The sequence below is a fragment of the Phyllopteryx taeniolatus genome, chromosome 16 (genome assembly GCF_024500385.1).
Source record: "Phyllopteryx taeniolatus isolate TA_2022b chromosome 16, UOR_Ptae_1.2, whole genome shotgun sequence".
In the NCBI taxonomy this organism is placed as follows: domain Eukaryota; kingdom Metazoa; phylum Chordata; class Actinopteri; order Syngnathiformes; family Syngnathidae; genus Phyllopteryx; species Phyllopteryx taeniolatus.
In genome coordinates this window covers 4,416,366-4,429,134 of record NC_084517.1, presented here as the reverse complement: position 1 = coordinate 4,429,134, position 12,769 = coordinate 4,416,366, and the positions used below count along the sequence as shown (strand labels likewise).

At 44.1% G+C, this 12,769-nt stretch overlaps 1 protein-coding gene across 11 annotated transcripts in view; it reads right to left on the bottom strand.

The window, feature by feature from the left end:
- slc1a9 (solute carrier family 1 member 9) overlaps positions 1-12,769 on the bottom strand; it is a 38,451-nt gene that overhangs the window by 4,266 nt on the left and 21,416 nt on the right. For 9 of the 11 annotated variants that reach the window (XM_061750501.1, XM_061750511.1, XM_061750506.1 and 6 more), the window contains 7 exons: positions 11,980-12,138; positions 10,917-11,069; positions 8,930-9,186; positions 8,732-8,837; positions 5,711-5,837; positions 1,452-1,685; positions 667-867 (listed from right to left, as the gene is read on the bottom strand). In XM_061750501.1, coding sequence (XP_061606485.1) covers positions 667-867; positions 1,452-1,685; positions 5,711-5,837; positions 8,732-8,837; positions 8,930-9,186; positions 10,917-11,069; positions 11,980-12,138 — 1,237 coding nt within the window. The remainder of the gene's footprint in view (positions 1-666; positions 868-1,451; positions 1,686-5,710; positions 5,838-8,731; positions 8,838-8,929; positions 9,187-10,916; positions 11,070-11,979; positions 12,139-12,769) is intronic. The other 2 variants (XM_061750503.1, XM_061750505.1) reach the window with 2 other exon arrangements.

The window sequence follows — 12,769 nt, the reverse complement described above, 5'->3', positions numbered from 1 at the left end:
CTCTGAGTTGTTATGAGCTATTTTTGTTGTCATCATCACATTTGTCCAAACAAATGTACCTTTTGTTGTACCAGGCAAGAACAAGACAGAACAGCAAAACAAGAAACATTTTTTTCATCTCTAGAGTAGAAAAGACTTACATTTTTAGATTTTAATGAATATATTGTTGACATCGTTCTTTTTCGATCAATCAAAATGTATTTTTTTTTACATTGTATTTTAACCAATTATTTTGCGTTAATCTCAGTTCTATGAAACCTTTGATAAAATCATAGCATGATTAAATTTAAGTGTTTATTATTAGGACCAGAGCAGCACTCGCTGCAAGGGACCTCTTGTACTCATAATTTACTATTATTGCATATTTAAAAAATGCATTTGATTTTTAAGTTTTTTTTAAAAATGTAATTGTATTGTTGTTAGAGTGTAGTTTTTTAGTAATTTTATTATCGTGCATGTACATGTAATGGACTGCGGTGGTAGGGAGTAAAGAGCCCTGTCACAACTTTTAATGTATATATAAATAATATAATGTAAAGAGCCCTATAAGTACATGGAGTTACAGTCTGGGACATTTATACCCTAGATTGTTCTTGTTTTTTGTCGTAAATAAAAAGGTTCAATCAATCAATTTTAAGCGTTCAAACGATCAGTCTGTGTTTTCACCCCAACCTGACGGTGACAATCTGGCCGCCGTCTAGTGAAATGTCGTTCATCTGTGCGATGAAGATGGCCGCCACGGCCTCGTAGAGCGCCGTGCCGTCCATGTTGATGGTGGCGCCGATGGGCAGCACGAAGCGGGTGACCCGCTTGTCGATCTTCAGGTTCTCCTCCAGGCAGCGGAACGTCACCGGCAAGGTCCCGGCGCTAAATATTGAGACGTCGGACATAAAATAGGCAGGCAGGTGGTGACATGCAAAGGTGGGGAGAGCAGGGGGGGGCACGACGGGGAGGTTGGCATGGAGACAAAATAATGCAGAAATGTGAGCGGGAGCGAACCTCCTCCTGACAGCTGGTCCGGGCCATGCTGGCAATCCCGTGCGTGTATTAGAGGAATTTGATTCCCGAGGTCGGGCTAAGCTGGATTCGTAATATAATTAGAGGATTTCCCATTTGGACGCAAGTCATGCGCCAAAATAACAGTTGCAGAGCATTTGGACCTTATTGGACTCCTCCGCTTTGTTGTTCCAGGAGTGGGAACATTTTTGGGCTCGGCGGCCACATTGGAGTTTGAAAACAGAAAGCTATAGGTTTGCTAAATGAATGAATGAGGAAATAAATCAAATTTGAATGTGGGTAAAATATTATTTGAATAATACGTAATAATGCATATCATTCATGAATGATGTAATTATAATTAGTTACTCAATTATCTAGTCCTAAATAAATGTCTACATAAATTGGTTATTTTACGAATGTATCTACAAATGTTTTTATTTCATCCTTCTTACCTACTGGCCGTGCCCAGTGCAGTGATCCACGCCTGGAAGATGCCCGAGTAGAAGGTGAAGGGGCTCTTGCGTGTGATGGCGAAGAAGATGGCGGGTAGGATGAGACCACCGTGTATCACCAGGCCCACGATGACGGTCACCATGTACATGCCCAGCTGCCGCGCCACCACCTCAAGGTCCCCGATGGCTGCGATCTTGCCCGCGATCAGCGAGGCGATGCCAACCGGAGAGTACCTGAGGAAGACGGCAATTTTTACTCTGTTGTTACTACTCGAGAACCTAATCCATCGGCCCTTAGTCAAGTCGTTGTTTGTCGGGCCTTGGCGGAGGCCTGCGTTCATTCTAACACAAACACATTTGTATTCAGCATGGCATTGAATCAATCTTCATTTCAACGAGCATCTCAGATTCCCGTCCAGTTGCTTCTTCTCTCCAGCAGCGTCACTCCCGACAAGTCAGCTGCATTCCGACGTCGGGGTCCAGTCGCTGTTGTTTTTCCAAAGCGTGCCGCGTGCACGCTGATGGATGCGTTCCTTGTAGGATGCGCTGTTTTTGTATACACTGGCCTCTGCGTTTAGCTGTCGGCTAATGTTTACACAGCGCGAGTGATACGAACATGCACACTTCCTCCGGTGACCAGCTGCGCATGGACATTGTTTTTCTTCCCCGCCTACTCCAGTTGGGCCACGTCACTTCATCTTTCCACGTTCCTCGTCTTCTTCCCGCTGCTCCTATGTCACCAATGGTTTGCAATAGTGGGTAATAAACAAGTACAATACAGTGGTGCCTTAACTTCCGAGTTTATGAACATGAGCGAGCTCATAACCTTTAACTTTTAATTTATTGACTACAGTGTTCTTCCGCACATTCCTGATTCACAACTCGCAGATTCATTTATTTGTAGATTTTTTTGGGGGGGGGGGGAACCCATCATCCATTATTTTCTGAAAAACTCACTGTTTTGCTGCTCAGGCCAAAGCCATGTTTCATACAACAGTGTTTTGTGGAATCTTGGTGCCAAGGAAATATTCCAAGAAACTATGTTGAAGTGAGTTGAGGAGCATCATGATGTGATTTCTTGCCATTTGCGGCATCTATAAGCAATTGTAAACTTAAAAAAAAAAAGACCACAATTTTTGTTATGTTTTTAATATGGTAAAACAGCACTGTATTGTACAAAAACATAGTAGAGAATGTAAAGAATATATGGTTGGCCGGTTATTTCAGTGTAAGCGTCTGCGAGTGAGGAGTGGCCTATAGCAGGTCCTTGTGAGTGTTTCTGTGTGTTTTTGACAGTTCAATAAACGGCTGAAAGCGCATCAGCAACTGTGGCTCTCCTTGCAGGAAAAGCCTACTAGAACAGCTGAATGTGATTTGGGGTTAATTACTTTGAATGCTGTTTGAATGTCATTGGGTGATTCTGAACACAGCCACATCCCCAGTTATAAGAAGATGTGCACACTTGTGCGGTCACATTATCTCAGTTGTGTATTTTTACTTCCACCCTGTTTAAGATTTCTTGTTTTTTCAGTTGACAGGCTGCACAGGTTATAGGTCACATTATTGGGGGAAAAAGTTTTTAAATGATTTATCGTTCTTTTATATAAAAAAAACCCTGCCATTTGAACAAATGGTTAGTTAAATGAGTACTTCTACTTTGACCAGTCTTATGTTGCACAAGTATCTGTATTTCCACTTATGTACAGGGAGTGAGTACTTTTGCCACCACTGGTGGGTCGTTACTTTCTAGAGATGTTCCACATCGTCCCATGTGGGAGAAGTCAACATTGTTCGTACTCCCCCAGCATCTGTGCATACCACAAAGTCCAGGATCCCATCTGTCCACGTCCTTCACAATGCCCCCCCCCCCCCCCCCCCCCCCCCCCCCGCCCGATGCTGCGTTCCCACAGCGCATCTAGTGTGCGATTCTTCCCTCGTCTTCTCAGTCACTGTCAGTGTCGGCCATGTGCACTTTCTCTGGCATGTCAAAATAAAATACGGACCCAAGTGAGCAAAAGCAGAGATGCATGTTTTGTAAAAGTTGCCAAGGGATGAACAATGTGGGAAAATCATCTAATTGAGATTTTTTATTTTTTTTTTACCAAATATAGTCAACCTTTGCCAAGTCGCAAATAGACAATGTTTCTGCAGAACATAATAAAAACTTCTAAAAACTAGCTTACACCTTTACCTTCCAATGTAGGCTTCTAACGTTGGATTCCGAAGTTGGCTTAGAACTTTAACCTTCAATGTAAGCGCTAATATTATAGCCAAGGAAAACCAATGTTAGCGTCTGACAGCTCCAAAGTTAGCCTCAGCATTTGCTTCCATCATTAGCCTCCGATATTAGCTTCCAATGTTAGCTTCTGAAGTTACCTTCCAACGTTAGCTCAAATGTTAGCGCAAAGAAAGACTAACATTAGGGCCTGACATTATTTCCAAAGCTAGCTTCAAACATTAGCCTCCAACGGTGCCTCAAATGTTAGCTCGACATTAATGTTGAATTCAGAAGTTAGCGTTCAACGTTAGCGTCCAAAATTGCTGCAACTTTCAAGTTAGCTTCTAATGTTAGCGCTAATGTAACCGCTAAGGAAGCTCAATGTTAATATCCAACATTATAGCAACATTACCTTCCAACCAGAATCAGAATCATCTTTATTTGCCAAGTATGTCAAAAACACACAAGGAATTTGTCTCCGGTTGTTGGAGCCGCTCTAGAATGATAATAGACAGTCAATTGACAGAGAATACTTTTGAATCAGAATCAGAATTGTGCAAAAAGCTGCAGAGTCCTCTAGCACTTAGAGCAGTTCAAATGACTAATATTGCAATAGTCCCGTGCAATGACCTTTGTCCAAAGGGTGCCGAGACTTCAAGCGAGTAGTACGATAGTCTGGGACAATGTTGATTGTGCAAATGTTGCAGATACTCCTCAGTCAGTGTGCAAATGGAGCAGATGCTACTCTGGCATGAGTGGCCAGTATTGGTCAACAACAGATATGCAAATAGTGCAGCGTAGTGAGACTACTACAGTGAGTGCACGAGTAATATATAATTGGCCCGACAGAAATGTGACAACAAACTCAAGACAAAAAGACAGAAAATTGAACTACTGGCCCACCGTGGATTTCTCACATCCTAAAAGGTACTGAGCAGACATTGACACCCAGCTGCGCTGTGCGGCCTACGAGAAGTGCGCGTGAGTGCGCCTGTTGCTCAGCTGTTGGTCCAGTACACCTCCCGCCATGTTCCCCTTTCTCAAGTCGCTGGCGTCGGTCTACGAGCCGAAGAGCAAGCTGGACATCCAGGTGTGACTCTTCGTGGTTCCCGCCAGCGCCGAGCAGAAGCAGATCCCCTTCGCCAGGGTCAACCACAACAAGTACATGGTTACAAACCAGGTCGCTTATATCAGCACGTCCAACTGGTCCAGAGATTACTTCCTGAACACGGCGGGCTCCGCCCTGGTGGTGAACCAGACGGTGTCCTCGTCCCTGGATCCCAGCGTCCAATCGCAGCTGAGGGACGTGTTCGAGAGAGACTGGAACTCCGCCTTCAGCTTCCCCCTCACGCAATACACCAACGTCAAAGACGTCTGTTAGGCCACACCTTTCAAACCACTGCTGCTCCGTCGAAGAACTTCAACACTAGGAACGATACTCCAGTCTGAACGATCCATTTTTGAAGCTTTTCAAGACTTGACACGTTGCCATGATGTCCCCATTACGACAACCTCAGTCATAGCTCCAGGGACAATCGAGATGTTTTTTTGTTTTCTGGAGTCGGCTGTGTGAAAATAAAGCCAAGCCAGCTGTGGACCAATGGTTAAGACCATCGCCTGCCACCGTGGGGGACCTAGGTTCAAGACCCCAACTGGACCATCCGCCAACATCCCTCGGACTCACGGCTGTGGTGTCCTTGAGCAAGACACTGATACCCTGAAATGCTCCCCGGGCGCTTCAGCTGCCCCCTACTCCAGTGTGTTCCACTAACATGTGTATGTGTTCACTGTGATGGGTAAAATGCAGAGAACAAATTTTGTGTGCATGCATGCATGTTCATCACAATAAAAGGTGATTCTTCTGAAAACATTTTAAATAAAATTAAAAAAAAACTGCACAACAGTCGGGTTCACTCGGGTTCGGCGCTAACCCTTAACATTAGCTTCCAATGTCAATACTACTGCAAATTGAATTAATCATTGGGTCAGAGAGAGAGAGAGAGAGAGAGAGTGAGCGAAGGGGTAAAAGCAATATACTGACCACATAATCATGGACACCATGGTCATGATGATCTCGTTGAGGATGTTGAAGAAGTCGCACATGATCTTGCTGCGCTCGCCCATCCTGCTCATACAGATGCCAAAGGTGATGAAAAAGCCGATCAAGCCTGAAGCGACACACAAACACAATCAGGACTTATTATATAATTGTTCAAAAACAATCTCTATGTTTAAAGAGACAAGGAGTTAAGCATAAATGCATAAATTATAGGTGGTATTATTCCCTGAATTTTGTTAATTTCCTGGATTTCTGCTTGGCTGTGCCCTTTGGAACACTAAGTAGCGCGCTTTAGCACCACAAACAAAAATAGAACAGTCAATTATTTATAAAAACAACCTCACTTGGTAGTGGTAGTGACAGTAGTAGTGGTAGCGGTTGTGTTCACAGTAATGGGAATGGTGGTAATGGGTTAGGGTTAAAGAAAAAAGAAAAAGAAAAAAAGGTTTCTTCAGTTCTAAAATGTTTGGTGTGGTGTCTCCCTATTTATGACTCGTGGGTGTGTTCTTTGTGGGTGGTCAACAATCACGGTAGGTTGTTGTTGCCTGGTGTGATGAGTGAAAAGGCATACTAATCCATCATTTGAAGTAATATTAGTAATAGTAGTAGTCATTGTGGAAGTAGTAGTAAGCGTATTAGGCCCAATGTTAGTAGCAAGAGGCAAACATTTTGGAAATCGGACGATGGGTTCCGGAGAACTTTAGCTTTTTGTGGGGGGGAAAAAACTTTTTGTAGAATGCTTTTGTGTGATATCGCCTGTAGAAAATCAGGTCAAAAAACCCCTTTGAATAAGAGTATTACGGTATAACTTCATTATTTCTCAACATATCTTGACACCAATTCACATACAAATGTAATTGGCCATGCGGAATTCGATTTTTAACTTTTTTCTCATGAAGATGCTCATTTAAAGACCCTAAGTAGCATAAATTGATATAAAATGATCATCAAAATGTCATCATTTTTCTCAATTAAGTTAAGCTTTTCAAATTTGGACACAATATTTGATAATATATGAACCCCTAATGTAATTGTAAAAATATAGAACATTTGAAAATGTTGACATTGGTTGCCATGGTAACAGGAACTTTGTAATAGAATTATGCGATTTCACTTGTAACGCTAATTCTCAGGAACTACTGGAGGGATTTGGCCGAAACTTGCTATGCACCTACTTATGAAGCTATTGTGTGCTATGAAGTTTGGTCCTTCACGGTTATTTCTACTGGATGCCACGGATGCCTGATGTTGTGCCATGCATCTATCTGCTCAATGTTTGCTTGGTTTCCCCAATGGATGCACCTGTGCCTTCCTCACTGCAGCTGACCCCATACATCGGCTTGCTTTTCTGCATATGTGGTGCCTGGTCTTTGGGGTGTACCACCCTTTGTCTAAGGGTGTTACCAGGTTTGAAGTGTACCAGAACGTTGTGTTGGTTGAAAATCTGTTGCAGTTTTCTCAAGACAGACCTGATAGATACGGAATGACAATATTGTTGCATCTGTCAGATGCACTTTTCACAAATGACCAGCTGGGAAAACCACAGGTTTTGAGGGCCTCCCTCATGTGTCTGTGCTGTTTTTCCTTAGCTCTGTTGTTGTGCGCAGTCTGTGTGTTGGTCAAAAAATAGGTGTTGGTCAGTGTGTGTGGGTTTTCTATAAACCTCAAACAGGGAGGCCCCTGTCATCTCCAATGTGGGCAACGGAGTCCAAAAAAGGCGACTTATTGTCTGACATCCTCACGTGAGCTTGATGTTATTGCCCGTTGAGTTCATGTGCTCGGTGAAGGCTTACACTTCTTGGCTTTTGCTTTTAACCCATGTGTCATCTACATATCTGTACCAATGACTTGGTACAGATATGTTCCCTTAAAGGGGTTCAGAGCTCTTCTTTCCGTTGCTTCACAGGTTCCAATGCATCCTGGGTTGGAATGCACATGAACAAAGAGGTGACATCGAATGAAACCATAGTTGCGTTTTCATCCAGCTTTAGGTCTCTGACCTTATCAACATTGAGTTTTGGACGTGGTGTGTAGTATTGCCAACCAAGGGTGCTAAGATGTTGGCCACATAGCAATGTAATAAGTAACAGAGTTGATGCTGCCGACAATGGGTCTGGAAGGTGCTCCTTCTGTGTATATTTTTGGTAGACCATAAAGGCCAGGAATGGTCTCCTGTGGCTACAGCTGGTAATAAAGTGCAGGGTTGATGGTTCATGACTTCTTCAACGTTTGTAGATGCTCAGTGATTTTTGTCTTGTACCCGCTGGTTGGGACTCTTTTGAGTCTTTCATGTAGTTTGGTATCATTGAGAAGTGAAAGTATCTTGTCATGGTAGTCTGTTGTGTTAAGGATTACTGTGAATCGTCTCTTATCTGCTGGCAAGACTGTGATGTTTTCATCCTTGCTCAATGATGTCAACGCTTTTCTTTCCTCTAGGGAGAGGTTGGAGGTGGGGTTTTGGCATTCGGAAGTGCTGCAGACACTTAACCTGATTTGTTCCCCTTCGGTTTCTGTTTGTTCTTCCTAATAGCTGATTTGATCGCTGTGGTCATATTAACTATTGGAACTTGTTGTGTTGTCACGGAAAAAATCCCAAAATTTGGCCAACACCGCGTCTTTGATTGATTCTCTGTCTGAAAAGTCTTTTACCCATGGAATGTGTACTTCTTTATTATTCGGGTTCCCAGTTTTTTTGCCTCCATGTGAACAATTGGGGAGTGAAGGTGTTATGTTTTGATTGTAATTTCTGAAACTTTTTTGTAATGCTCAGCCCATCTTGATCATCCCAGCTTGCTCTTCTGTTATCTTGAGTACAGTATATACAGTAGATGAAATAAACGTTAGTTGATAGTTATGCTCCAGACCTCTGTTTTTGTAAGGATTAAGCTTGGTTTTATCGGGTCTGTCTATCTCCATGCAAACTGACTCCATTCGTCAAAAGATTAGTCAAGACATACCGACTAAGTCGCTGAACAACAAGCAAATTAAACAATTCATTCTCACCAAGAACGTTCATGCCCCATTTGTATTCCAGTTTCTTCTTTTTGACTACGATTGGATCCGTTTGGTTTGTGGCCGCCACCGCCACCTGTTTCAGCACGGTCTGGACCTTTCGTCAAAATAAACCAACCACACAATGACACAGTGTAAAAAAAGTTAATGCATCACAAGAAAGTGAAAGACAGCGATCTAAGGAGCTACCTGCTGGAAGCACGCCTGCACCAAGTTCTCCGGGAAGAGGTTGCGGATGAGGTCGAGGAAGGCGTCCAAACTGCTGACTTCCTGGGTCCTTGGGAGGGCAGAGGCAGAGGAGCCCCCCTTGAGCTTGGGGTTACCAGGGTGAATGCTGATCACCAGAATGACGCCCAGGATGGCGGCGATGATGGTCGTGCTCATGTAGTACACCATGGCTCTGCTGCCCATCCTGCCACTGGAGCGAGCGTCCAGACCCGCCAGTCCTGAAACATTTTTGTGTTTGAAAGGCTTTCCCTGCATGTAAAATCTGTAGGTGGTCGGCTTCACCTAATTTCAGATAGTCTCCAACTCTAAAACCTCTGAAATTGTTTTATTATTCAACCAGCATTGCACTAAGTTGGGTGTTATTTCTAACTGCAATTGTAACAAAGTGGTCGCTGAGACAAAAATTCGGACATGGGAGGAGTTCGGTGAGGCCATGGAGAAGGACTTCCGGACAGCTTCGAGAAAATTCTGGTCCACCATCCGGCATCTCAGGTGGGGGAAGCGTTGTACCATCAACACTGTGTATAGTGAGGATGAGGTCGTGCTGACCTCGACTCAGGACGTTGTGAGTGGGTGGGGAGAATGCTTCGAAGACCTCCTCAATTCAACCGACACGCCTTCCCATGAGGAAGCAGAGTCTGGGGTCTCTGAGGCGGGCTCTCCTATCTCTGGGGTTGAGGTCACCGAGGTGGTTAAAAAGCTCAGGACAGAATTTCTAGGCGCAACCAAGGCGTAGAGGGGGTCCGGTTTGGTGCCCTCAGTATTGCATCTCTGCTTTTTGCAGATGATGTGGTTCTGTTGGCTTCATCAAGCAGTGATCTCCAACTCTCACTGGAGCGGTTCACAGCCGAGTGTGAAGCGGCTGGGATGAGAGTCAGCACCTCCAAATCTGAGACCATGGTCCTCAGTCGGAAAAGGGTGGAGTGCCCTCTCTGGGTCGGGGATGAGATCCTGCCCCAAGTGGAGGAGTTGGGGTCTTGTTCACGAGTGAGGGAAGAATGGAACGGGAGATCGACAGGCGGATCGGTGCAGCGTCTGCAGTGATGCGGACTTTGTATCGGTCTGTTGTGGTGAAGAAGGAGCTAAACCAAAAGGCGAAGCTCTCAAATTACCGGTCGATCTATGTTCCTACCCTCACCTATGGTCACAAATGGTGGGTCGTGACCAAAAGAACAAAGTCCCAGACACAAGCGGCCGAAATGAGTTTCCTCCGTAGTGTCTCCGGGCTCTCCCTTACAGATAGTGTGAGAGGCTTGGTCATCCGGGAGGGCCTCAGAGTAGAGCCACTGCTCCTCCGCATGGAGAGGAGCCAGATGAGGTGGCTCGGGCATCTGATTAGGATGCCTCCTGGACGCCTCCCTGGTAAGGTGCTCCGGGCACGTCCCACCGGAAGGAGACCCCGGGGACATGCTGGAGAGACTACATCTCTCGGCTGGTCTGGGAACGCCTTGGGATCCCCTCGGAAGAGCGAGAGGAAGTGGCTGGGGAGAGGGAAGTCTGGGCTTCCCTGCTAAAGCTATTACCCCCGCGACCCGACCTCGGATAAGCGGAAGAAAATGGATGGATGAATGGATGTAACAAGGATCACTAGATCTTGGATTTTTAAGCAATCTTTCTTTTAATGAATTTGTACAATATAATTAAAGGTATCATCTGGTCATCTCGGTCCATTTGTTCTGTCGCAGTCGCCATTGTTGTTTTGTTCTTTGTTACTGAAAGGAAAGTAAAAACGGCTATCGGAAATGGCAAAAAACAATGCAGAGGAAACTCCACCCTGTGGTGTCCTATCCAATACCAGCCGCAGCGACACCTCCGACTCGGAGGAGAACTGCAGCACACTTTCAAAACAGCGCGCGTGGGTTGCGCTCGAGTATAAAGGCGAACTACAGCCGCAGTGACGTCAGCGCGGTCGCTGTCCGCGCGAGTATGAAGAAGCCTTAAGTGTCACCTGTGATGAGGCTGGAAATGATGAGGGGCAGGATGAGCATCTTAAGCATCCTCATCAGGATCTCTCCAGGGAAGGAGACCATGGTGAGGGCCGAGCTGTCTGTCACCTTCATGTAGCGCAGCAGCATGCCCAACACCGCTCCCATCACCACACCTAAAACATGATCACAACAACTTATTATTATTATTATTATTACTACTATCTCATACACTGCGATGGACAAACATATTGGGACACAGCTAACTTATTTCTTTAAATAAATAATAGCATTTAAATACAAAAAAATAAAAAATGTCAACCCTATAGTATAATTAATGCCATTTTAGCTCATTATTCTTAATGTATTAGATTTTAAATGAATGTAAGTACCGGAAATTTTAAACATAATGAGTCAAATTACTACTTTTAAATGTTTTCAAAAAAATATTTTTTGATTTTCATTTTATTCAAATAAATTAAAAAAATAAGTTTTTCCTTCAGTTTAATTAATTCATATTTTGAAAACGATTTCATTAAATTTAATTTGAATAATTCAATCCTGAAAATTAATATTAAAATGACTTCAAAACATTTTAATCTAACTACATTAATAATCATCCATCCATCCATTTTCCGTACCGCTTATCCTCACTAGGGTCGCGGGTGTGCTTGCGTCTATCTCAGCTGACTCTGGGCGAGAGGCAGGGTACACCCTGAACCGGTCCCCAGCCAATCTCAGGGCACATTAATAATAATACAGAATCTAAAACCGTTTTAAGTAATTGCTACTCCGGAAGTTTAATTAATACCTTTTTAATTTATTTGTATAGTCCATTTTTTATTTGTTTCATTAAAATAGAACTTAATTGAAAATAGTTGCCGCTGAAGTTAAATCTAATACTTTTTAAAATGCCATCTCAATCCTTTTTAATGAGGTGCAACTGCTTTCATTGGAAACATTTCCGACACTGATCGATGAAAACGATCCAACCAAATGACTGTTCGTCAACAGCTCAGTGAAGTGTACTGAGTCTCGCTACAACTACGAAAGGTAAACACATGATATGCTGAAATGAGGGCGTACCCATGACGGTGAGGCCCAACAGGAGGTTGTGGGTGTTGCGGCTGCAGTGGCCGGCATCTTTGTAGCCCACCTCCGTGCTGTCATCCTGCCGAGTTTCATCTCCTGCCTGGGGCTTGCTGGCGTTGGACTGGTTGACTGTGGCCTGGTTTGTCATCCTGCCTGTGGACAAGGGGGGGGGGGGAAATAAAGCTAGTGATTAAGGCCCTATACGGGATATACCTTAGCATCAGTGGGTAGTAGGGCTGCACGATTATAGCCAAAATAATAATTATTTATTATTTTTATAAATATTGTAACCACAATTATTAATCACAATTATTCCTGATGTTATTTTTATTGCAATACTTTTTAACGAACAATATGCAAAAGTTTTCAGTTCTAAATTAATCTTTATACAAGAATACATGATAGCCAATAATTTAAAAAATAAATGTACAAAAGAAATTCAACTTTACCAAGGGCTAACTGAATAAATGTGGCATTACAAAGTGCAATCACGAATTGCAACTCATCCATCCATTTTCTTCCGCTTATCCGAGGTCGCGGGGGCAGTAGCTTTAGCAGGGAAGCCCAGACTTCCCTCTCCCCAGCCACTACCTCCAGCTCTTCCGAGGGGATCCTGAGGTGTTCCCAGGCAAGCCGAGAGACGTAGTCTCTCCAGCGAATCCTGGGTCGTCCCCGGGTTCTCCTCTCGGTGGGACGTGCAGACTTGGCGGAGTCCAACCCTCACCGGAAACGAGTCCGACTTACTGCCGGCAATGCGGCCCAAACTCTGACACTGGTCGTACAG